Raw genomic sequence first — 24,853 nt, forward strand, 5'->3', positions numbered from 1 at the left:
CATAGCCCATTCACTGGAAGAAAAAAGCCGAATGACATTGAGCAATGTCAACCCATCTAATTCAACTGTGACAGAATTGTGCAACACGACAGGCAACTGCTAGGCCTGAAAAGAAAAACAAGTGTGGTTGGTCAGACTCTTTCATGATAATGTGGGCCCTGAAAACTGGTAGCACAGCCAAGTCCAATGGAAACAGTAAGAAAAATCAGAGCACATGGACTCTAGTTTCTGGTACGGAACTTGATCTGACATTAAATTTACCTCATTGGCAATGGAGAAACCCGAATAGGTCTGCATTATAGGAATGATCCACAAACCAGGAAGGTGAGAGAGTGAACAACAAATTTGTAAGATACGGGAGGGGACAACTGACCTAAGATCGGAATTTACTGTTTATTATAGCTAACCGACTTCCATGAAACCTATGTGAAGGGAGGGGAGCCCAAGTTGATGTATATTTGTGCGTCTGCTAAAGTCACTGAAGCTCCTGTGTCCACTTGTATTTTTAGCAATTTATAAAACCCACACAAGTCAATGAACAATTGATTCAGGGAGACAGTCATTGTAGAGATACAGTTTATGCCCATTGGTCTAAATGTGGAGAAACGTACATTAATGTGGATGAGTGGGAAGAACAAACGTGTAATGTTCGGATACAGTATTACTAGTGTCCTGCTCGACACAGTCAAGTTGTTTAAATATCAGGGCAAAAGATGTGAAATGCCACGAGCATGTGAGAACTGTGGTAGGGAAGGCAAATGGTCGACTTCTGTTTATTGGGAGAATTTTAGGAAAGAATGGTTCACCTGTAAAGGAGACCACATATAGGACCCTGGTGCAGCCTATTCTCGAGTACTGCCCCTGTGTTTGGGATCCGTACCAGGTCAGATTGAAGGAAGACATCAAAGCAATTCAGAGGTGGGCTTTTAGATTTGTTAGCGGTAGGTTCCAACGACACGCAAGTGTTGTGGAGATGCTCAGGGAACTCTAATGGGAATCCCCAGAGGCAAGGTGATGTTCTTTTCGAGGAACACTGTCGAGAAAATTTAGAGAACCGGCATTTGAAGCTGACTGCCACACAATTCTACTGCTGCCAACATACATTGCACGTAAGGACCACGAAGATAAGATATGAGAAATTAAGGCTTGTATGGAGGCATACGGACAGTCGTTTTTCCCTCGCTCTGTTTGCGATTGGAACTGGAAAGGAAATGACTAGTACTGGTACGAAGTACCCTCTGCCACACACCGTACTGTGGCTTGCGTGGTATCTGTGCACATGCAGAGATACTACTGGTCTGCCACATTTGAAGAGGAGTTACACACCAGTACAATGTGCCTTCCTTTTGACACTTGTTGCAAACAGCCCAACACTTAGGGAATGAAGCACACTTGTATTTGATGAAGCAGTATGGGTAAAACGGAAGGGGGCACGCAGCTGCTGCTGTGACACAGCCTGTTGCTGCAGTGGCCGTAACTGACGCTGCCCTGTGCAACGCTGAGTTGAAAGTTGCATTGCTGCAATGGCTTCCCTGTCATCCTGAACACTTGCAGTGTGCCAAACAGGGGTTGACAGAGCAGCTTCCAATCTGCCCCCTCACATGCACGCACACACACGCGCACGCACACACACACACACACACACACACACACACACACACACACACACACACACAGTAGCCTGATTGCCTGCGGCTTGTGACACTTCAAAGGACTGTGCTATTTTGAGCACATCCCTAAATGTCAGATTATCACATTGAAATGCTTTTTTGCAGACTTCCCTATCCGCGGCCAGATGAATAACAACACCGTGCACGATGTGATCAGCATAGGATTTGTGATGGGTACTAGTGACAAAAATTACGACAGCGTCTCAACATGTTATGACGTGTTCTGTCACAATAATAGGTTGAGATAAGCTGGTTGGTTCTTGCAAAGGTGCAAGTTGACACAACAGCTGATACATGTGCAGCAAAAGCCAGGAAAGAAAGAAAGAAAGAAAGAAAGAAAGAAAGGCCTACACAAGTTTGCATCGGCCACAGGAAAACCTGGAAATGTTGATGTAACTATGTCTTGTAGCAGTCCAAATCTTCAGCCGATTCACTGTATGCCGTAAAGGGCAACGATTGTGCCGATGAAAAAGCAACCTGCTGCGAACATGCAGATACCACTTGACTGAGAGTGGTGGCGAAATCTGGCTGTTGTTTGGCAAAAGCTTGCTGGTGGGCAGTGATGCGTTGGAGCATTTCTTCTGTGGAGATTTTTGTCAGTCGATTTAGCATTGACACTTAACACACAGGGAAAACAAATCCTCACTCGTCACTCAGTTTGTTATAGTGAGAACAAGCACAATTTGCAAAATATAGTACCTTATAGAGCAATACATAAGATACAGGTACTGAATACATTGACTAGACATGGTGAGACAGGGTACAGAACAGGCCGAGCACTTGTTTGTGATCACTGAAATAATACTGTTTCTTTGGCGTCTCACCATAGTGTGCCAGGGGGCTGACCCGGGCGGCCTCTGTAAGCGGATATGTGAACTGTACAGGTGCGCAATTTGTGAAATTCCGTGCGTCAGCAGTAAAGGTGTTGTTGTTGTTGTTGTTGTTGTTGTTGTTGTTGGTGGTGGTGGTCTTCAGTCCAGAGACTGGTTTGATGCAGCTCTACATGCTACTCTATCCTGTGTAAGCTTCTTCATCTCCCAGTACCTACTGAAACCTGCATCCTTCTGAATCAGCTTAGTGTATTTATCTCTTGGTCTCCCTCTGCGATTTTTACCCTCCACACTGCCCTCCTGTACTAAATTAGTGACCCCTTGATACCTCAGAACATGTCCTACCAACTGATCCCATCTTCTAGTCAAGTTGTGCCACAAATTTCTCTTCTCCCCAATTCTATTCAATACCTCCTCATCAGTTATGTGATCTACCCATCTAATCTTCAGCATTCTTCTGTAGCACCACATTTTGAAAGCTTCTATTCTCTTCTTGTCTAAACTATTTATCGTCCACGTTTCATTTCCATACATGGCTACACTCCATACAAATACTTTCAGAAACGACTTCCTGACACACTAGAATGGTAGGGTTGCCTTTCTTTACTCTATCTTCTAAGATAAGTCATAGGTTCAGTGTTGTCTCACGTGTTCCAACATTTCTACGGAATCCAAACTGATCTTCAGGTCGGCCTCTACCAGTTTTTCCATTTATCTGTAAAAAATTTGTGTTAGTATTTTTCAGCCGTGGCTTATTAAACTGATAGTTCGGTTGTTTTGACATCTGTCAACACATGCTTTCTTTGGGATTGGAATTATTATATTCTTCTTGAAGTCTGAGGGTATTTCACCTGTCTCATATATCTTGCTCACCAGATGGTAGTGCTTTGTCAGGACTGGCTCTCCCAAGGCTATCATTTGTCAAACTCTTCACACAGTATCATATCGCCCATTTCATTTTCATCTACATCCTCTTCCATTTCCGTAATATTGTCCTCAAGTACAAGGGCGAAGTAATGGTACGTCAAGGATAAAACGAAATTATAAGACAAACAATACTGTAAAGCTGTCCAACTCCTCTGTACAAAAGGTTCTCCAAAGTGTCTGCAGAAATTTAGTGTTCATGTTCACAAATTGAAAACAGGTATACACAAAGTGCTCATTGTCTTTATATGACTACAGAACCGTTGTTGATTTAAGTGGGCAACTACAATAGCTGTGGAATATTTGGTAACAGCAACAGTAATTAAGATTGTCTTTTTCCCCCAATCATTTTGTTTTGGAAAATTTATTTTAATCCATTGCTACATTCTAATAATTCTAATCCATTCTTACATTCCATTGCTACATAACATAGATCATATTTTCTTTTCTGTTGCAGGGGCACAACACATTTTTAATTGATCATTTATATAGAGTTGCTTGTATAATAGTAAATTTCTCGTTTCATTGCTTCTGAAAATCCATATTCTTGCTGTTGGTCACTGAGCCCATCAATGCTATATTGGACCACGAAAACTAAGTTGCTACTCTTTGCTGGTGGAACGTTACAGAAGTGGCAGCACGCTGGTCTGACTACTCTGTACCACAGCCTCACATAGAGTGCAACTAGTAGTGGAACTGCGTACAAACATGGTGATCTGATGTAATTAACAAAAGTGAAACACTGCACTCATGTTTTCTCTGCTGCAATACCTACACTGATACAAAACATCAATGCTCACCATGCATAGCCAGAACAGGAGCTCAAACCCATGAGTCAATCAGTATGAAATGAATAATAGTAAGCTGATTGTTTCACTAAAGAACTGTTATGGAAGGTCTGCAGAATTATCTGTCAACATTCGCCACAATTTCTTCATTGAACTCTGAATGTTTTTCTGCCATAAATTTCTTTAGGTGGAAGTCAGGGGTGCAAAGAAGGTGAATTGGGTGGATGTTCTAGTGAATCTTTGACTTCTTTCTTGGCAAAGCACTTTTACTGAATGTACATTTTTTTTCCTTTTTTTCCCCAACCAATGCCTGTTTTCATGTTTTTTCTCATCCATTCAGTCTAGAGGACTTTCTTTGGAATAGTGGACACATCACACTCACAATAGCAAATAAGACCACATAATCATTTTTTAAATAATCCAAACATCACTGAGTATTTTGTTTTTGAATTTGAATTTAGTCAGTAGTCAACAAGCAGAGTACCAGTCTAGTACATAGCTATAAGCTGTTGGTGTACAGTAGAATCTAGTTTATCCAGCCTAAGTAACGGAAAGTCTAACCGGGTAATAAAAAAGCCCAACTGGCGAAAGTTCTATAAATTATCTCTTCCGGCCCCAATTGTCGCATTCATACACCCCATTTTTATACCAAACCCAGTTGTATTAACATTTTCCTGACTTCTTATGTAATACATGCTAGTTATAAGTGTTTATTATGTACATACTGCACCCTTCCACAATTATTACACAAAAGATAATACACTCTGCATTGTAAAGTATGAATGAATGATTACACACATGAGAAAAGCAGACATAACAAAAAAGATGAAACATAGAAATATGAGGTTTTCAAAAATGTGATAGGTGACTGTGTTCCTTCTTTAGCCCTCTTCTGTGCTGCAGCATCCCTCCACTTACACAAATAGGTGATACCAGTTTGCTTTGCTTCCTCCTGCTCATTTATGTACTGCAGCACTGTCTCAGTTGTCTTGAACCCTTCTGACTGTGGGATGAGATTTCTGCTGTCATCTAAGTTGGCCTCCTCCACTTGGGTTACCTCCCCATGTCAATCTTTGCACCATTTCCATAACATCGTTGTAAGTTAGTTCATGAACTTCATCATTTGCCATCCATTTGTGACATTGTCTCTGTTGACATCCTCACAGCCTGGTATATTTTTGAGCAACGAAACAATACCGTCGTTTCCATCTTTGACTCTGGTTTCACACGCGGATTCAGAGTTATAAGGCCCACCTTACTTTCCTTGGAAGAAAGACAACATAGTTCTCATGAAAGACTGTTGGGTAAATGTAGGGAGTGCATGTTTGATGGAGGCTGCAATCGTTCTGCTACCACCACTATATACCTCCTGTGGCGGCTCATGAGAATTAAGTAAGAGAGATTAAAGGACTTAAGTAGGCACGTAGATAAGTATTTTTGGCCTCACTCAATATGCAAATGAAATTGCACAAAAATGTCTAATTTTGATACAAAGTACCCTCTGCTGCGCACTGTACAGTGGTTTGCGGAGTATGTATGTAGATGTAGATTCATGTGCCAAGCAGAAAATTTTTCTCTCTGCCTTTCTACTGGGGAAGGTAAGTGTGTTAATGTGGTAGACGAAACGAGTAGTTAAAGAAAAGCCAGATGTGTCGTTTGAAATTTTCCTCGTTTTTATGGAAGAGTTGTTGTTGATACATCTGTCTTCACATGATTACTGTGCATAATTTCATACGAGTCGATATGTTGCTATCGCAGGCTGTACTTTTTCGGCGGCTTCGGCCCCCCACCCAGCTACGATCCGCCCTTCAAGCACGTCATAGATCCGTCGACGAGTTCACTCTACGAGCGAGGGTGGAGCAACCAACTGGTCTGCTACTGCCCGCAGACAGATTCGTGGTCGTGGCCAAAGACGCATGGCCGTTGCCCCGAACCACGTGCGGCGCATGCTGCTGACCGCACGGGATCGCGCTTGTACCTGTTCGGTGGGCGGTACAGGGGCAGACGAATGTCTGACCTCCACTGCCTTGACCTGGACACCATGACTTGGAGTGGAGAGTGAGTTGAGCTAAGTTATACAAATTCCTGATATCTTTGCGATAGTTAAGAGTATCCTATCTATGATTTTGTACATTACTGTTGATGCTTTGAAAATTTGTCAAAATATGAAACAAGAGTTGCATGACTGATAAAATGTGAGAAGTGACATAAAGCTAGTCACAGTAAGGAACCATTTGAAAAAAACACCACACACACACACACACACACACACACACACACACACACACACACACCTACCTGCCTTTGCCTTTGCCTTTCCCCAGATGTCTACTCTCACTGCACCCGAAATTGTTGTTGTGTTATAAGTTCTTTATTGTTGTTACCTGATAGTACTCATTCAGTGGTTATGTCAGTTCAATTTTGAGATGTGTTATGTAAATATGACTCGAAAAACCAACCTTTGATCATTGGAAGGTAATTATATAGCTGTGATTCTTCAGTTTCTCTCGACATATTTCTTGCTTGAACAGTTCATAGGTGTACTGCCAGTCCATAGTGTCGAACGAGCACAATATTTCGGCGAGCAGACATGTCGCCATCGTCAGGTGCGCTGATGAACTGAGCTCCTGAGGGCAGGCGGCTGTCCGGCTGTCTTAAATCCCCTCCCCCTGCGAGGCATTCTCTCCGCAGACCACACCCACAGCCACGCATCGGTGGCCACTGAGGCACTGGCATCGACATCTGTGGTGGCATTGGTGTAATTGCCTGTCCAACCTGGCCACCCGTTCATTTTCTTTGCTGAGTATCTTTTTAATTAGACTCAGTGCTGGTTCCCATGCCTTGCCGAGTTTATAGCCGCAATCTCGGTTGATGAGTCTGTCCCTGGTATGAATTTCGATAGCCTCTCTAATGACGCTGTCCCATTATTTAGATGTCTGTGCCAAGTCCCTGGAATGTTGGTAGACCATTTCCATACCAGGGTCTTGGCACAGACATCTAAATACTGGGACAGCGTCATTCGAGAGGCTATTGAAATTCATACCAGGGACAGACGCAACCACCGAGATTGCGGCTATAACCTCGGCAAGGCATGGGAACCAGCACTGAATCTAATTAAAAAGACACTCGGCAAAGAAAATGAATGGGTGGCCGGGGCGGACAAGGCAATTACACCGAAGGCACCACAGACACCAACGCTAGCATCTCAGCGACTGCCGGTGCGTGGCCGCGGGCATGGACTGCGGAGAGAACGCCTTGCGGGGGAGGAGATTTAAGACGGCCGCCCGCCCTCAGGAGCTCAGTTCGTCAGCGCACCTGACGATGGCAACATGTCTGATCGCTGAAATATTGCGCCCATTGGACACTATGGACCGGCAGTACACCCTGGACTGTTTGAGTAATTATATAGCTGTTTACACATAATAGTCGCATATAATTAATTTAAATGTTGTCATAGATTGTTTCATAACTAAAAGGGAAATGTCTTGAGTAAAAAGTGCTGTAAAGAAAGAAAGAAAGAAAGCATGGTAATAACTCGAAACGTAGAATATCTTACGGTAAATATGTGATAAATTTCAGACAGGCTCAATTAAAAGATGTGCCTGTCTGCAATGTAATGTGTCATCCTTGTAGTAAATAGCACTCTTATCTTTTCCGTACATTTTTGATGTTCCAGCCTGGAGTTTCCATCGTTCAAAAGGTAGAGTGCAAGAAGTATAATGTTACTTCTTTCTATTACAGTCTGAACAATAGCCTCCAGTGCGCAAAACCTTGTGGCCGATCATGGCACAGTCTAACATTCATCTCTCCACAAAGGGCTATCTTGTACGGGGGTCTGAACCAAATGAACACTATTCTGAGTGAGTATTAGAATTCCTCTTGGACATAAAGTAGTTAAGAAAGTGATTACTGTAGTAAAGTTAGTGGCTAGTTTACAGTACTTAATGTATTTTTTTTTTATTTCAGCTGCAGCTATTTTGGCAAGGGCCACTTGTGATTATTGATGTAGGAACCACCCATATCCAAAAAATCCTTTTGCAAGAGACACAATATAGGCATGTACAGAGCTGTCACTGACAGCAAATGATTTGAGGGGGGGGTGGCATGTAGGTAAAAGCTCATGCTCGCTTACTGGCAGTCAGGTCATCAGCCCACCTCATGGCATTGTGGTCGACTGACAAAATATTGTGCTTGTTCTGAAACTGAAATCTGTCACACCCAGGAACTTACTGCATATTTCCAAAGTATTTGCAGCAATCGCCACTTTACTTTCATAAATGAAGATTTACTCGAAATTATTATCCCATATGACATCAATAAATGGAATATGTGACATATGCAAGCTTTCAAAGTTCTTTGCCCCTAAAGTTGACAGTTCCTATTATGTCAAAAGTAACTGAATGTAAATGTTGTAATTACTGTGATATATCCTTTTTTTCCAGTTTTTGATCAGTGAGAACAAACATAAAACCTTCTTTCTTGCTCATTTTTTCTTGTTGTTGAATGTGGGGTATTTTTGGCTGCACTCCAGCTTATACCACAGAAAACTTTCATAAGAACGTAAATTATAATTTCCTGTACAATTGTTTGTGTACTTAGCAGTACAACAATGCTTCGTCATCATCAGCTACTTACTCTCCTTCCTGAGTCTGGTAACATGATTGATCACTTATTAAAGAGCGAGAACAGAAGTCCGTAATTTTCTCTCTTCTCTGCAATTTGTGCTGTTTTGAAATTCGTGCTGTTTCGAAATTCCTGGCATTAAAACTGTATATTGGATCAGGATTTCAAGTGTAGTTTTCTGACATGAAACTAGTCTGTTCATTGTTGCAAACTGCACAGTATATTGAAACTTGGAGACCAATTCCAAGTTGATAGGTGGAACACAGTGTAGAGAGAAATGTTATAACTACCAGTAATGCCAGTTCAATAGCAGTGAATGAAAGCCAGAAATGTCTTGGACACCAAAATGCAATCTGATAGAGTTCCAAATCAAAGTTCGGTTGTAGAAGGTTAGATAATAGGTGTATTAGAGAGTAAGTGTAATTCTGATTTCAATAACAAAATACAAACTACTCTATCTGCATGCCATCGTGGGTATTTATTTCTGGTAGAAGGCTGATGGCCATTACCGTTCGATACGCAAACAGTCGGCTTTCAACTGCCAAAGGTGGAACTGTGAGCTGTAGAAATAATGATGCTGCCACTCTGAGTGTCTCTTGTATTTCCAGAGTGACGGCATGTTAGAAGCTCTCAAGCCTGGAGCTTGTTTTTAGTGGGCAATGCTTTATCTGAATTACTTGTTCAGGTATGACTCACAGTCTTATTCTATCAAGAAGTTTGAAAACAGTGCCCAATTCAGTTCAGTGTAAAAGATTCATTCTGGAAATAGTCCCCTAGACGGTGCTCAAAGCCCCCTTAAGCAGTCAAACAGTTTGTCTAATGTTAATACTTTGCAAATTATTTGGCTGCTCCGTTTGCTGTTTCTTTAAAAAATAGTTAGAGTTTGAGAGAAATTTTGATTGATGGTAGGACATTTTTGTGTTGACTTTTCACCACACATTTTTAGTGAAAAAGAGTGTTGCTACAATTTGTATCACTGTTATCGAAGACAAAAACAAAAGAAGATTGGCAATTACCAAAATGATAGAGCTGTTGTGTCTTTCTCAACCCTATACTACCCAGGAAGATGTTGAGAAGAAAATCAATATTTTATCCACAACATACAAGTGGGAATGCAACAAAATAAAAAAAATCAAAGCTCATCGGTTCTTCTGCAGATGATACACATGTCCCCACATTGTAGTTGATAGTGAACTTTCGTTGAGGACCAGGAAGAGGAGAATAAATGTTCGTCTACTTGTGTCTTCATTTTCAGTGTGAGTGTGAAGTAATTCTAGCAAGTTGTCAAAAGTTTGACTGTACAATGGGAGAAAATTGATGTCCTCATCATGTTTGGAGTGTAATATTTCCTGTGGCTGATTTCCACAGGTATATTTATCTCTATATTCCAACCATTTCTTGCACCAGCACCTTGTTTTCTTTTTCTTCTTTATACACAGTGCTAAAGTCAAGGCAAGTAATGCTTTTTGTTTATTGGTAGCCATTCTGACTAGTGTCAAAATACTTCACAACACTATATACTCAGTGTGACAGCTGCTTCAGAGGTGAGGTTAAATTTGACAAACTTGGTTGGTACATCTGCACACTTGTATGACAACACTATGGATAGGAAACAGTGAATTTGTTGAACAAGTCTGGTGATTACCAGGGCATTTAGGCCGTTGCTCCAAGATACCTTTTCTTCTATGACTGTTAGTCCATACCAGTAAGGAGAGTTTCTGATAAGTTTAGAAAGTAAGAAACAGGTACTGGCTGAATTGAGGCTGAGATAGCGCGTCGTGAGTCTTGCCTGGATCATTCAGATGAAAATTATCACAGCTTGTGAAATGCGAGGTTATGCTGTCACTTTGCAACAACTTGAAAAGTACAGGATAACTCTCACTCTTCCCTTTTTTATATTTCTTTATCTTTTTAATTTAATAGTAACCAAACCACACACATGTATTCACAAAAATGTAATTTCTTAGTAGGATGTTTTCATTGCCATATTCAGTATGTGGCTGCAGATGCCTTTCACACAGCATACAGTGCAAGGCATGCAAAGATTATGGTATGGTATTCAGTTATGTACATGCCTAACAATGATATTAGTGTCATGACTTTTTAAATTACACCTGTTTTAAAAATCTGTTATATCTAATGTGTTGCAAACATTTAAATTAGATAGAGTTGATTTTATATAACCTCTGTTTAATATTTGTTTTTTGATTATTACATTTTCTTTTTAACGGCATCCTGTGGCACAGTTTCCACAAAATATGTAATTTATTTATTAAAAGAGCAGTCATCAAATATTTTGAACAGACCAGATTCTTGTGTTTTTTGACATTTCATTACCACATTCATGTGCACAAAGTCAGTATCCAGTCAATGGCATGGAATGTACAGAACCTGAGAATGTTGTGTAGCATTTGTAGATTTTTCGTAACAAAGAGTGCCTTGTAGTAATACTAATGTATCTGGCTTACCCTGTTATCACTGGGCATTGTTTTTATAACAACAATGAAATATATTAACATTTGTGAAATCTACAGCACTAAGGACTGAAATGAGCTTTATGTAATAGAGTGGGATTATGTTGGACATGAAAACTTCATTCAAATGATAATCCAGTTAATTACACAAACAGGGAAGTTTTTAGATATCTAATGTGAAGACAATAGTTTTTAATAAAATACTGTGAAACTCGTTTATCTGATGTGTTCAGCTAAAATGCCTTACGGCCACAATTAACCAATTTTGACTCTGTGTGCTAAGTGACAATCATTGCTACTTACAAAATGTCATAGTAGTTATTTAATACTATATTTACCCCAGTATAAGATGACCCTGAACATAAGACAACACCCCTTTTATTTAAGAGGCTCCTTGAGAGAAATCTGTTTTTAATGTATTCTTATAATCAAAATTATGAACTGTTTTATTGGCAAAGTAGCTGCCATAAAGTTAACTTTATACCTTTTCTAAGCTTAAGTCATTTATTGATTGTCTACATATTGATAATACTAGGAGAAGTAAAATAAACAAAAAGAAATGGTTTGCATTAATTTTCAGACCGTTCGATTTTCTACCTTTTTTGCTTGTTAATCCTGTAGTTTGTGGTATCACTGTTTTTAATAATAACCACCATCATCTTCATAATAACACAGCTGTGAAATTTATTATCTCTGTTATCATAAGTATTTGGCTGTGTCTTCCGCATGTGTTGCTATTTCTGATTATGGTGGGGCATGGGAACACAGCTGCTTTTTTCCAAATACATATCCGATTTCACTTCTATACTGACGTGACAATGTTACAGTGTCTCTTGCTTCCAGGCATATAGCTTGCCTGCCGCTCTCTCATTTGCTGTGTAGAACCAGCTGATACACCCCATTTTTACTCCCTTCATAATTCATGGCAAGAGTCGACAACATTGCAGCATGAAACACACAAGTAAGAGACTGTCCCATATCAATACTTTTGATGCCTCCTGCATACTACAAATGGATTCAGCGAAACTGCTGTTTAGCGTAGTAGATGTTCATTAAAAAGAAAAAAAAAAACTACATGGTATAGGTTCCGACGGTTGAAAACACTTCTTGCTCCCCTCCTGTAAGTGATTCTAGCTCTCAGCCAAGCTGCTGTCACTGTTCCCCTTCCATAGTGGTGAAATTGAGAAACTGTAAAAAACTGACTGCAATATCTTCTGCAATATGTAACAACACCAGCCAGTACATAAATAAAAGATCACAATTACGAGTCAGTCTCATTCTCAAACTTTTGCTTGTCCTGCTGTCTATTGATATCTGTTGGTATTATCTCTGTGATGCCTCTTGCCACTGTAATTTACTCTCGCGATAAGAATTACAGTCAGTTTAACATAATTTATTTCCTTTCCAGAATGAGAATGCAGCGGAGTGTGCACTGATATGAAACTACCTGACAGATTAAAACTGTGTGCCGAGTTCGAGTCTCAGTCCAGCACACAGTTTTAATCTGCCAGGAAGTTTCATTCATTTCCTTTGTTAGACATTTCATTCCAGGCTGATGTTCCTCTTGGTTCAGCTGAATGTCACCATCATGTTCTAAAGCTGATTAAAAGCCAGTAATGTTTTTACCCAATATTCTAATCATGAGCAGCAACTGGATTTCTCATTGGCAATCCACTTAGTAAAGTAAATCATTACAGTCTCTCGTAACCAGATAAGATGTTGGTCTGAGTTCTGAATCAGCTAATGTTTTTTGAAGAACAAAATTTCTGTTTTTGAATGTTACCTTACTTAAAAAGTGGCATTAATTTTCGTACACCGTATCCGTACACGTGTGAGAATGTTTATTGCAAATCTGATCAAATACAACAAATTTTGTAACATGATATAATTTAATGTTATTTCCTCCTATGTTTCATAAAATTGTCAGATTTTAAGCAGAGCAATAGACTATAGTAGTGGCTAGATCACAGCTCCTCACATATCTCTTGCACCAGCGCCACGCGAGTCAGTGTCACTGATTGTTCAAGCAACGTCTATACTGTAGCAAATGCCTCAGTGTATCGGGAAATCTCGAGCCTGTTGGAATTTGAGTATCATTTGCCGTGTCCTGCCCTTTCCGAATTTGTTAAAATAAATCTGCACATGGCCTATTGCCAAAGCTTCATCTCTAAATCTAAGACAACTCCTATATATGTGAGACAACCCCTATATACTCTACTAAACAATGTAGGAATGTTGACCTCAGCAGCAACAGTTTAATCTGCGAATATAAGACAACCCTCTATTTTTCGAATGACGAATTTGTGGAACAAACCTCATCTTTTAACTGGGTATGTATAGTATATATGATGTTAAGTAGAACTGAAAATTATGTCATCAGGAAATTTGAATCATATCAATATCATGTATGTAACAACATTTAAAAGTGGCAGTAACTTGTCAGAGCTAATAACTCCAAGTCAAAATAATTTATTTAAGATGAAGCTGTCGGCAACCCAAAGGTTCGTTTGAGCACAACAGTGCTTTACTGGGCACTGTCCCACAGGAAATGCTTTGCTCTTGTCTTTCTCCTATCTTTCAGCTGACTTACCAAACCAGCTAGAGCGAGACCTACAGTTTAACACAGAGTTAGAGCCGATGAGCAACTCGGTGTTTCTGACATCGACAAACATTGCTGTAGGTGAAATAAGTGGCAGATAAGTCCTAGGACTGACTGCATATTGAACCCATGACCTTTGGATGTGTGTAGTCTGGCAGTTTACCACTGGACCATCGAGACACATCTGGCAGGGGGTGGGTGGGTTAGGGGATTGACGAATGATGGAAATTTACTGTGGTGTAGCTTTGATTACTAATTGTGATTGATGAGGAACTGGGAACACCAGTTCTCATTCTAATGATCAACATTAATTTTTTTTTTCTTGACATGTACAACTGAAGCTGTTACACTCACCATTAATGTACCAGAATGTGTACCATTCTCAGTGAGAATGTTATGACATATGAGTTGATGGTCTGTGAATGATTACGTGACCCTCCCACTCCGTCTAGATTCATTTCATCCACTCTTAACTTGCTAACCATTTAGTTGTACCCTGCTCTGCCACACTTAGATGTTATTTAACTTCATCATGTTTACATACATTATTAAATGTTGTTATTTATTTCCTTACTATTCTTTCTTCTCACTTATAAAATGTAAGACAATAATAAAAGGAAAAAATGGAAAAAGTCAAATAATAGCACTAAAAACAGCAATAAGAAACACAAAAAACTGGTCATAAAATAAAAGTATGTCTTCCCATTTGTAGAATTCTATGCTACTACATAAAGACAAGACATTGTTACCAAAAATCCCAAAAAGGTTTTGACCATTTTACTTCAGATTTTTACAGTAATCTAATAAACATTCAGCTTGACATATTTAACAACAATTTACAGGGCTGCTGTTGTAACCGACTGTGAGAAAAAAAAAATGCTATGCTATGCTGTGTAGATGTGCGTTTCTTTTTTCTTTCTTGCAGACATTTTTAACTGTGGTAGCAGGGCATTTGAACCATTAGACAAATCACTTCGTTCACCAATTTTCTTTATTGTTGCATAAAATTTTACACAAAAATTGTATACACAACAATGTGCTGTTTTGTTTTATTTATAGTCAGCTTTAACAGAAAACATGAAAGTTGAACTGATGGCTAACTTAGTAATCTTACCCATTTGCATATTAAAACTGTGTGAAATGCTATCATGGAAGTTATATCCTCACTGGGAGGAGGAGATAGACAAAAAATGAAGTTAAGACAGCGAAGAGATCTTGGCACACTATTCAATTTGTTAGAATTCACCATATAGCGGAGATGCTGAGTCGCGATAGGCACAACAAAAAGATTCACACAGTTAAAGCTTTCGGCCATTAAGGCCTTTGTCAGCAGTAGACACACACACACACACACACACACACACACACACAACTTGCACACGCATCTGCAGTCTCAGAGAGCTGAAACCACACTGATATTGTTACATTCTGTCCTGGATTTTCCATTGTTTGACTTCAGTTTGTTACTTATATTTGATTTTATAATTGTATATAAAAACAAAGATGAGGTGACTTACCGAACAAAAGCGCTGGCAGGTCGATAGACACACAAGCAAACACAAACATACACACAAAATTCTAGCTTTCACAACCAACGGTTGCCTCATCAGGAAAGAGGGAAGGAGAGGGAAAGATGAAAGGATGTGGGTTTTAAGGGAGAGGGTAAGGAGTCATTCCAATCCCGGGAGCGGAAAGACTTACCTTAGTGGGAAAAAAGGACAGGTATACACTCGCGCACACACACACACACACACACACACACACATATCCATCCACACATACAGACACAAGCAGACAATAATTGTATATATAAAAACAAAGATGCTGTAACTTACCAAACGAGAAAGCGTTGGTATGTTGATAGAGACGATAAAAAACACACAAATTTCAAGCTTTCACAACCCGAGGTTGCTTCATCAGGAAAGAGGGAAGGAGAGGGAAAGACGAAAGGACGTGGGTTTTAAGGGAGAGGGCAAGGAGTCATTCCAATCCCGCGAGCGGATTGCAATACATCCTACGTTCCCGTAACCCTCCTGGCCTGAACCTTCGTTAATCACTGTCCCACCCATCCAGCCCCCCCTTTTCCCATTCCAGCACTACACAGCTGTCATTTCACCGCCACACCCAGTCTTTTAATTTCTTTTTATTTTTATTTCTCTCCTTTCCATTACTTATCCCCCTCCTCCCTCCGCACCTTCTCTCCCACCCTCCGTCTAAATGGCAACATTTCACTGTCTGCCACTCCCACCACACTATCCCTCCCTCTCCCCGCCCCAGCCTCCTCCTTACCCCCACCCACTCCCATCATGCACTGGTGCTGCTGCTCACAGTGTAGTTTCAGTTCTCTGAGACTGCAGACTTGTGTGCAGGTTGTGCTTGTATATATATATATATATGTGTGTGTGTGCGTGTGTGTGTGTGTGTGTGTGTGTGTGTGTGTCTACTGCTGACAAAGGCCCTAATGGGCGAAAGCTGTGATTGTGTGAATCTTTTTATTGTGCCTATCTCGACTCAGCATCTCCGCTATATGGTGACTAGCAGCTTTGCTTCTCTCATATTGTTATATTTTCTGTGAAATTCGGTGATATGCAAGGAATTACAGAAATGAGTAAAACTATTTGAGTAATATTTTCAGATTAACATGTCATAGTATATCCTAAAAAGGAAAATTCACTTGAGAAAACTCTAAAATTATGAGGATACAGAATGGCTATGCCATTAATTAGTTTCAGGTTGCAAAATTCCTGAACTGCTGATAGACACATTTAAAAGTCTAAAAACTTTTACGGAATCATTAACTTAGTCAGGAAAGTGTTATGGGTTGGGGAAGGTTTGAAAAGAGAGGTGTGTCACTCAAAAAATTAATAATAATATTATTATTATTATTATCATCATCATCATCATCATCATCATTTATTCATTTCGCCCTCTAAGGAGCATGCAGAACCATTAATTAGCACTGGTCTTCTTAGCTTTCTTGTTCTTCTTTTCTTCCCAAAATTTCCTCATCATGTCACTTTGGGCCTGTCTTCTTTCTTGTGTCCATGCGTCTTTCAATTTCAGATTCTTTTCTGTTGGGTTTTTGGTTGTGAACTTATGATAGTTGGTTTCCTGTCTGTACACAGTCCGTGTGGTTTCTAGTGGGTCAATACTGAGTTTCGTGAGGTCATTTTGGGTTTCTGTTAGCCAGCGTGAAGTGGTTTGGCAAGTTCCTTTGATGATTAGGAAGATTTTCTTTATCATCTATTATTATTATTATTATTATTATTATTATTATTATTGTTATTGTTATTTATATAAATGATATGCCACCTAGTATTACAGGTAGCTCTAAAATATTTCTGTTTGCTGATGACATTAGCTTGGTAGTAAAGGATGTTGTGTGCAACATTGACTCGGTTTCAAACAGTGCAGTTTACGACATAAGTTCATGACTTGTAGAAAATAAATTAACACTAAATCACAGTAAGAATCAGTTTTTATGGTTTTTGACACACAATTGAACAAAACCCGACGTTTTAATTTCACAGAATTGGTTGGAAAGCCCACGTTCAGGATCTTGTTCAAAGACTTTATTTGCTCTCATTTTTACTATTTAAATGGTATCTGAAGTAAGTGATCGTTCGACACAAAAATTAGTCTACTATGCTTATTTTCATTTGCTTGTGTTGTATGGTATTATAATTTGGGGTAACTCTTCCCATTCTGAAAGGATATTTTTGACTCGGAAATGGGCGGTTCAGGCAATAAGTGGTGTAAGTTTGCAAATCTCTTATCGACCCCTGTTCACTAGTCTGGGTATTTTGACACTGGCCTCTCAGTATATGTATTCTGCACTGTCATTTCTTGCTAACAATATCAGCATATTCCCGAGAATATACCCAGTTAATATTTGGCAGAAATCCAACCTGAATTTGGATCTGACTTCCTTAACTCTTGTGCAGTATACTGCTGCTTCCATTTTCAATAAGCCACCACGAGAATTCAAAAATCTTAGCAGTAATCCATGTACTTTCAAATCAAAACTGAAGAGTTTCCTCATGGGTCACTCCTTCGATTCTGCTGAGGAGTTCCTTGAAAAATTAAGCTAATTCTTATGTTGTATTGTGTCTCCGTTTACTGAAAATTATGGTTTGACTTTTTTTGGTTTCATAAAAATTTTATTTTTATCTGTTATTACTTTATGTTGTAATTTCAGGTACTGGCATGTTCCATGATCTTGAACATTTGCTCCTCAATTTGGTCCTACAGAACTTGATGTGTAAATAAAAAGACCTCATTTGAGAGGGACACACACACACACACACACACACACACACACACACACACACACACACACACACACCTGTGAGAATGAGTGGGATCTAAAGATCCCAGAAGCTTTGATTAGTATTTTCTACTGTTAACTGTGTGTTGGCAGTAATGAAGGTTAGTACTGCCCTGCCATTTTGCATCCCTGTGATGTTCTAGTATAGCCTCACACCAGCTAACTATAACAGTGCAGTGGTACTCTTTATTTTACAGCATGCTGCATCATCTTTGTTCTGTAAGCAGACAGTAACTCTTAGCCAAACTTACGATGTTTAAACTCACAGCATGTATAGTGATTGTGTGCAATTGTGTTTCCTGCACGGTCGCCAGACGATTGCTGGGTGCTGGAGGTGCCGGATATCGCGTGGTCAGAGCTGAAGGACATACCCTCCATCCACAAAAGGAAGCCACGGCTCTGGCACAAGGCCCCACTGGTCCCAACTGGCGAAATTGTGGTCATAGGCGGCTATGCCAAAAATATCTTTGGCACCGACGAAATGTTTGCTGGGAAGGTGAGTGTCACATTTTCAGTAGGTATACATTATAATGAGAAGCACCAGGTAGTATCCGAGGTACGGAAGTCACCCACCGGTGTTCAAAATGTTTGCTCGGTAAACTGTCTCGTTTGTGACGCGCTACATTTGCAATCCGCACCTGCACGCACACTGCAAAAATGATTTTTGTTGCACATATGTGGTTGACTCAGTAGGTTATTTTTGAATTTCCACCATAAATACATGAGTACATGCGTACTTGTTGGTGGGAATTATTCATAATAGGTGGTTTTGGTAGCAAGTTTGCACTCAGAAGTGTGGTGGTGATGTCTTATGGGGGAACCATATAGACTGATCCTCTTTGATTTTCTTCATACTTGCTGAATATTAATTTCAATGTGTGTAAGTAGGTTCCTAAAGCGTTATGATGCAATTGTCAAAGCAGCTTGAAAAAATTGCCTTCGAAGATAATAAGATTTCTATGCACTGTTAAGTACAAAAAATTTCCATCATTTTGCAAGATTCACCTGTAGCGGAATGCGTAGCGTGAAAGTCTTAAAATCGCAAAGTCCTGATTCAGTTCTCACTAGTAGTAACAATTTTACTTTTGTCTGAATCATATATTATCAAATTAGTATGTTACTTAACAAAAACTGAATCATAATTTTTAATAAAGATAATAATGTTTTGTGTGTAATTTTCTAATCACATGAAAATATTAAAATTTGATATAGGCAAGGAATGCATTATTGTTAAATGAGCAAAATTACGTACATCCTTTATACTGTTCAATCTCCAGAAATAAAAATAGCATTATGTTTTCCATTTTTCTACACTTGTGTACCATATTTTGAATACTTACATATATGTGAAATGGTACTTCAAAACCAGCCTCAGAAAAGGTTAGGGCGTTCCCAGCAGGTGACGCACAGTTCTTGCTGGGGGAACTGTGAGAAGTGGGCGACTAGGCACCTACACAATGAAGGTGGATATCATTAATGTGATGACCCTTACTGGGAAGGCGGAAGAGTTGATAGACTTCATGCAAAAGGAGAACAACGAACTGATGCGTCTTTAGTGAAGTTAGATGGAAGGAAAGAGGATGGAGGAAAATGAGGAAAGGCTCTAATGGAGTGGTGGACAAGAAGCCAAAAATGCAGTAAGTATCATAGTAAAACCAAACCTAGAGGAATGTGTGGAAGCAGTAGAATACACAAGTGATAGGATGATGAGGATTCGGCTGAGGACAAGGAATGTAGTGAAGGATTTCATCCAAGTATATGCGCCACAAACAGGAAATAAAGAAGAGAATATAGAGGATTTTCTAGAGGTATTAGAGACTTTAATTACAGATGTGGAAGCAGTAGTAAAGGGTGACCCAAATACTCAGGTAGGCAAAGAAAGGCTGGGGAAGGAGGAGATAATTGACCCATATGGATATGGGAGGAAAAATGAGGAGGGAGAGAAACTGGCTGATTTCTGTGAAAGAAACGGGCTGGTTGTGAGCAGCACATGGTTCCCTAAAAAGAAGAGCCAAAAGGTAACGAGATACGGGTGGGGTGATAGACGGACGAAGGTGGTGGAAAAGAAAAATCGGAGACAGTTGACTGATGTAACTGCACTCCCAGGAGAGGCTTTTGATGGAGACCATCGAGTGGTGGTGGCAAAGATGAGATTCGATGAATTGAAAGACATAAAGGAAGAAAGGGAAAGGAAAATAAAAGTGTAGAAAGTAAAGGATGGCATGGTACAAGAAAAGTGTAAAGAGTTACTTAAGCATAAAATCTCTAACATCGAGTATGGCATTGTGGAAGAGGAATGGAGTAAGTTCAAAGAAGTATTTGTAAGCTCTGCTGAGAAGACCTGTGGCAGAGTGCCCAGAAGGGTAAAGGAAAAGGAGACACCATGGTGGAATGAGAGAGTGAAGGAGGCAGTAAAAGAAAAGAAAAAAGCCTGGCATGAATGGAACAGAGGCCGAACAGCTGAAAGTAAAAGGAAATACCAGGATAGTAAATATAAGTGTAAGAAAATGGTAGCAGAAGAAACGAGGAAAATCTGGGAGAAATTCACCCAAGAGTTGGAAAAAGATATTGCTAGTGGTAAGAGGATAATATATTGAATTACAAAAAGTATGAGGAAGGAAAAAATATACACAAAGCTAGTGAAAGGGGAAAGCGGAGAGCTATTAATGCAACCAGAGGAGATAAGGAAAAGATGGAAAGAGTACTGTGATAAATTACACTACTGGCCATTAAAATTGCTACACCAAGAAGAAATGCAGATGATAAACGGGTATTCATTGGACAGATATATTATACTAGAACTGTCATGTGATTACATTTTCATGCAATTTGGGTGCATAGATCCTGAGAAATCAGTACCGAGAACAACCACCTCTGGCCGTAATAACGGCCTTGATACACCTGGGTATTGAGTCAAACAGAGCTTGGATGGCGTGTACAGGTACAGCTGCCCATGCAGCTTCAACACGATACCACAGTTCATCAAGAGTAGTGACTGGCGTATTGCGATGGGCCAGTTGCTCAGCCACCATTGACCAGACATTTTCAATTGGTGAGAGATCTGGAGAATGTGCTGGCCAGGGCAGCAGTTAAACATTTTCTGTATCCAGAAAGGCCCGTACAGGACTGCAACATGCGGTCGTGCATTATCCTGCTGAAATGTAGGGTCTTGCAGGGATCAAATGAATGGTAGAGCCACAGGCTGTAACACATCTGAAATGTAGCGTCCACTGTTCAAAGTGCCATCAGTGCGAACAAGAGGTGACCGAGACATGTAACCAATGGCAACCCATACCATCATGCCGGGTGATACACCAGTATGGCGATGACGAATACACGCTTCCAATGTGCGTCACCACGATGTCGCCAAACACGGATGCGACCATTGTGATGCTGTAAACAGAACCTGGATTCATCCGAAAAAATTACGTTTTGCCATTCGTGCACACAGGTTCGTCGTTGAGTACGCCATCGCAGGCGCTCCTGTCTGTGATGCAGCGTCAAGGGTAACCACAACCATGGTCTCCGAGCTGATAGTCCATGCTGCTGCAAACATTGTCGGACTGTTCATGCAGATGGTTCTTGTCTTGCAAACGTCCCCATCTGTTGTCTCAGGGATCGAGACATGGCTGCGCGATCCGTTACAGCCATGCAGATAAGATGCTTGTCATCTCGACTGCTAGTGATATGAAGCCGTTGGGATCCAGCACGGCGTTCCGTATTACCCTCTTGAACCCACCAATTCCATATTCTGCTAACAGTTATTGGATCTCCACCAACACGAGGAAACGTGATGGTACGCGTTTCTTCTCCTTACACGAGGCATCACAACAACGTTTCACCAGGCAACACCGGTCAATTGCTGTTTGTGTATGAGAAATCGGTTGGAAACTTTCCTCATATCAGCACATTGTAGGTGTCGCCACTGGTGCCAACCTTGTGTGAATGCTCTGAAAAGCTAATCATTTGCATATCACAGCATCTTCTTCCTGTCGGTTAAATTTTGCGTCTGTAGCATGTCATGTTCATGGTGTAGCAATTTTAATGGCCGGTTGTGTACTAAATGTGAAGAACAGCAATGGAAAGGGGATAGAAGTACGGCAGGGGTCTGGAAGAAGAGGAGGATATAACGATGTTAGAAGTGGAACTAGCTCTGAGAAAAATGAAAACAGGAAAGGCACCTGGGATAGATGAAATTACTGTGGAGATGATAAAGGCAGCTGGACCAGTTGGGCTACAGTGGCTATATAGACTAATAAGATTTGAACCCAAAAATGTGTACCTGAAGAATTGGGAAAGGGAATAATAACCCCAGTTTTCAAGAAGGGTTACAGGAAAGTATGTGACAACTATCGAGGGATTACACTCATATCCCAAGTAGCTAAAATAATGGAGAGGATACTGGAAAGAAGAGTGAGGGAAAAAGTGGAAGGCCAGTTAGAAGAGGAGCAGTATGGCTTTCGTCATGGTAGATCAACAGTGGACCCAATCTTTAGTATGAGACAGTTGATGGAAAGACATTGGGAGTATGGGAAAGATCTGGTGATGACATTCCTCGACCCAGTGAAAGCATACGACAGTGTTCCCAGGGAAAAGGTATGGGTAAGAATGTTACGGAACTAAGACAAGGAATTGTGATATCACCACTACTATTTATAATACTGATGGATGAAATAGTCAAAGAGGCCAAAGAAGCCAATAGAGGAAGGGGAATGAAGTTGTTACTATTTGTGGTGTGGGGAACAAGCAGTAAGGAGGTACAAAAACAAATAGACATCCTAAATGATAAAGTCGAGAAATGTGGAATAAAATTTAGTCTGGAGAAAAGCAAGACTATGGTGGTAACCGGAGGGGAAAGAGAGGGCAAGCGACAAACTCATATTAAGGGACGGGATATTGAAATAGTGGACAACTATAAATATTTGGGAAGTGTATTAATGGGGAAAGCTCATTTGGAGACAGAAATTAGCAAAAGAATACAACAGAGTAGTACATTTTACCGGTGTGTGAGGGGCTTGGTGTGGGGAAGGGAAGTGCCAATGAGGTGCAAGCTGGTGCTATACAAGACTTACTTCCCACCCATACTAATTTATGGCTCAGAGACTTGGACTATGATTAGAAGAGAGGAGAGTAGGATACAGTCCAGTGAAATAAAGTTTCTGAGAAGTATGCTAGGGAAGACGAGCAGAGACGTAGTGAAAAATGAAGCTGTTAGGGAGGAAATTGGAGTGGAGAAGCTGACTGGGAAAATTGAAAAGAATAGATTAAAATAGTTTGGGCATGTGAATAGGATGGGAGAGGGAAGAATACCAAGAAGAATGATGGAGTTCAAGATTGAGGGCAAGAGGCCAAGAGGAAGACCAAGAACAAGATGGATTGATACAATAAGGATGATTTTAAGGAGGAGAAACCTGCTATGAAACCAAATTGTAGAGGAAGAATGGTGGAAAGACTGAGTAAAGTGGCGAAGTACCATTGATACCCCAACCTGACCAGATGTTGGATTGGGGGGGGGGGGGGGGGGACCATCATGATGATGATGGCTTAATGGCTTACATATTCAAGTGATTAGTAATTAAAAATATAAACATGTTATTAAAAAATGAGATTCAGTACTTGTTAACTAATGTTTCCATTTCACAATAACTATGGGATTTCAATGAAAATAAAAAAAAAAATATGCCCCCTTGCAAGATTCAAACCAGCACTCGGCTATCTTTGGCTTTTTGAATTGCATTGTATTGCTTTAGGAAATTTGTCTGGGTGCTAACCTTCAAATCATATTTGAAGAAAAGCAATGAGGGCCAGTCTCCTAGGCCCCTTTCTTAGATGGTAAGAAAAGGGAATAGGAATGCCATCCTGAGGTATGTATTGAGGATAAAAATCAAGTAAGTAAGTGAATCATGACACATGAAATCTCTCTAGTCGATATTTTGTGGTTAGTGATATTGATATTGGTATACCGTATTTACTCGAATCTAAGCCGCACTTTTTTTCCGGTTTTTGTAATACAAAAAACCGCCTGCGGCTTAGAATCGAGTGCAAAGCAAGCGGAAGTTCTCAAAAATGTTGATAGGTGCCGCCACAACTAACTTCTGCCGTCGAATATATGTAGCGCTACACAGGCATCCTTTGTAGGCACAAAGATAAATACTGGCGCCAAAACCTCTGCGTCAGTAAATAAAATTAAAAAAAAAAATTTGGAAGACGAGCTTTTTTTCTCAGCCCGAGTTTCGACCACTGCTTTTTCATACATAATCCAACAAAGTAAATACAAATTCCGTATTGTTCATCTTCGAATTTCAATGTACTACGAAAATCCGACTGGTAATACTGGGATTTTTGTCAATATGGCCAACTCTACGTTCTGAATTTTTTCCTACCTGTGAGAAGAGATGGTTCTAATAGGAACCTGATGAATGTGAATCACATGCAGTATTCTCTTCACCATAAGAATAATACGAATATAAACATTTTGCCATGTATTCTTTCGTGTTTGCTTCTATCTCATTTAAATCCTGTCTGCCAAATAAACTACGAAAGTAGAGTGTGACAACAGCAAACGCGGGAGAATATATGTATCGTGTCATGTTTATATTTGTATTACTCTTATGCTCA

General features: G+C 40.1%; 1 protein-coding gene across 3 annotated transcripts in view; it reads left to right on the top strand.

The window, feature by feature from the left end:
• LOC124550989 (kelch domain-containing protein 2-like) overlaps positions 1-24,853 on the top strand; it is a 121,852-nt gene that overhangs the window by 77,850 nt on the left and 19,149 nt on the right. For all 3 annotated transcript variants that reach the window (XM_047125817.1, XM_047125819.1, XM_047125820.1), the window contains 3 exons: positions 5,971-6,270; positions 7,954-8,072; positions 18,550-18,731. In XM_047125817.1, the coding sequence (XP_046981773.1) occupies positions 5,971-6,270; positions 7,954-8,072; positions 18,550-18,731 (601 nt within the window). The remainder of the gene's footprint in view (positions 1-5,970; positions 6,271-7,953; positions 8,073-18,549; positions 18,732-24,853) is intronic.

The sequence above is a fragment of the Schistocerca americana genome, chromosome 9 (genome assembly GCF_021461395.2).
Source record: "Schistocerca americana isolate TAMUIC-IGC-003095 chromosome 9, iqSchAmer2.1, whole genome shotgun sequence".
Lineage (NCBI taxonomy): Eukaryota > Metazoa > Arthropoda > Insecta > Orthoptera > Acrididae > Schistocerca > Schistocerca americana.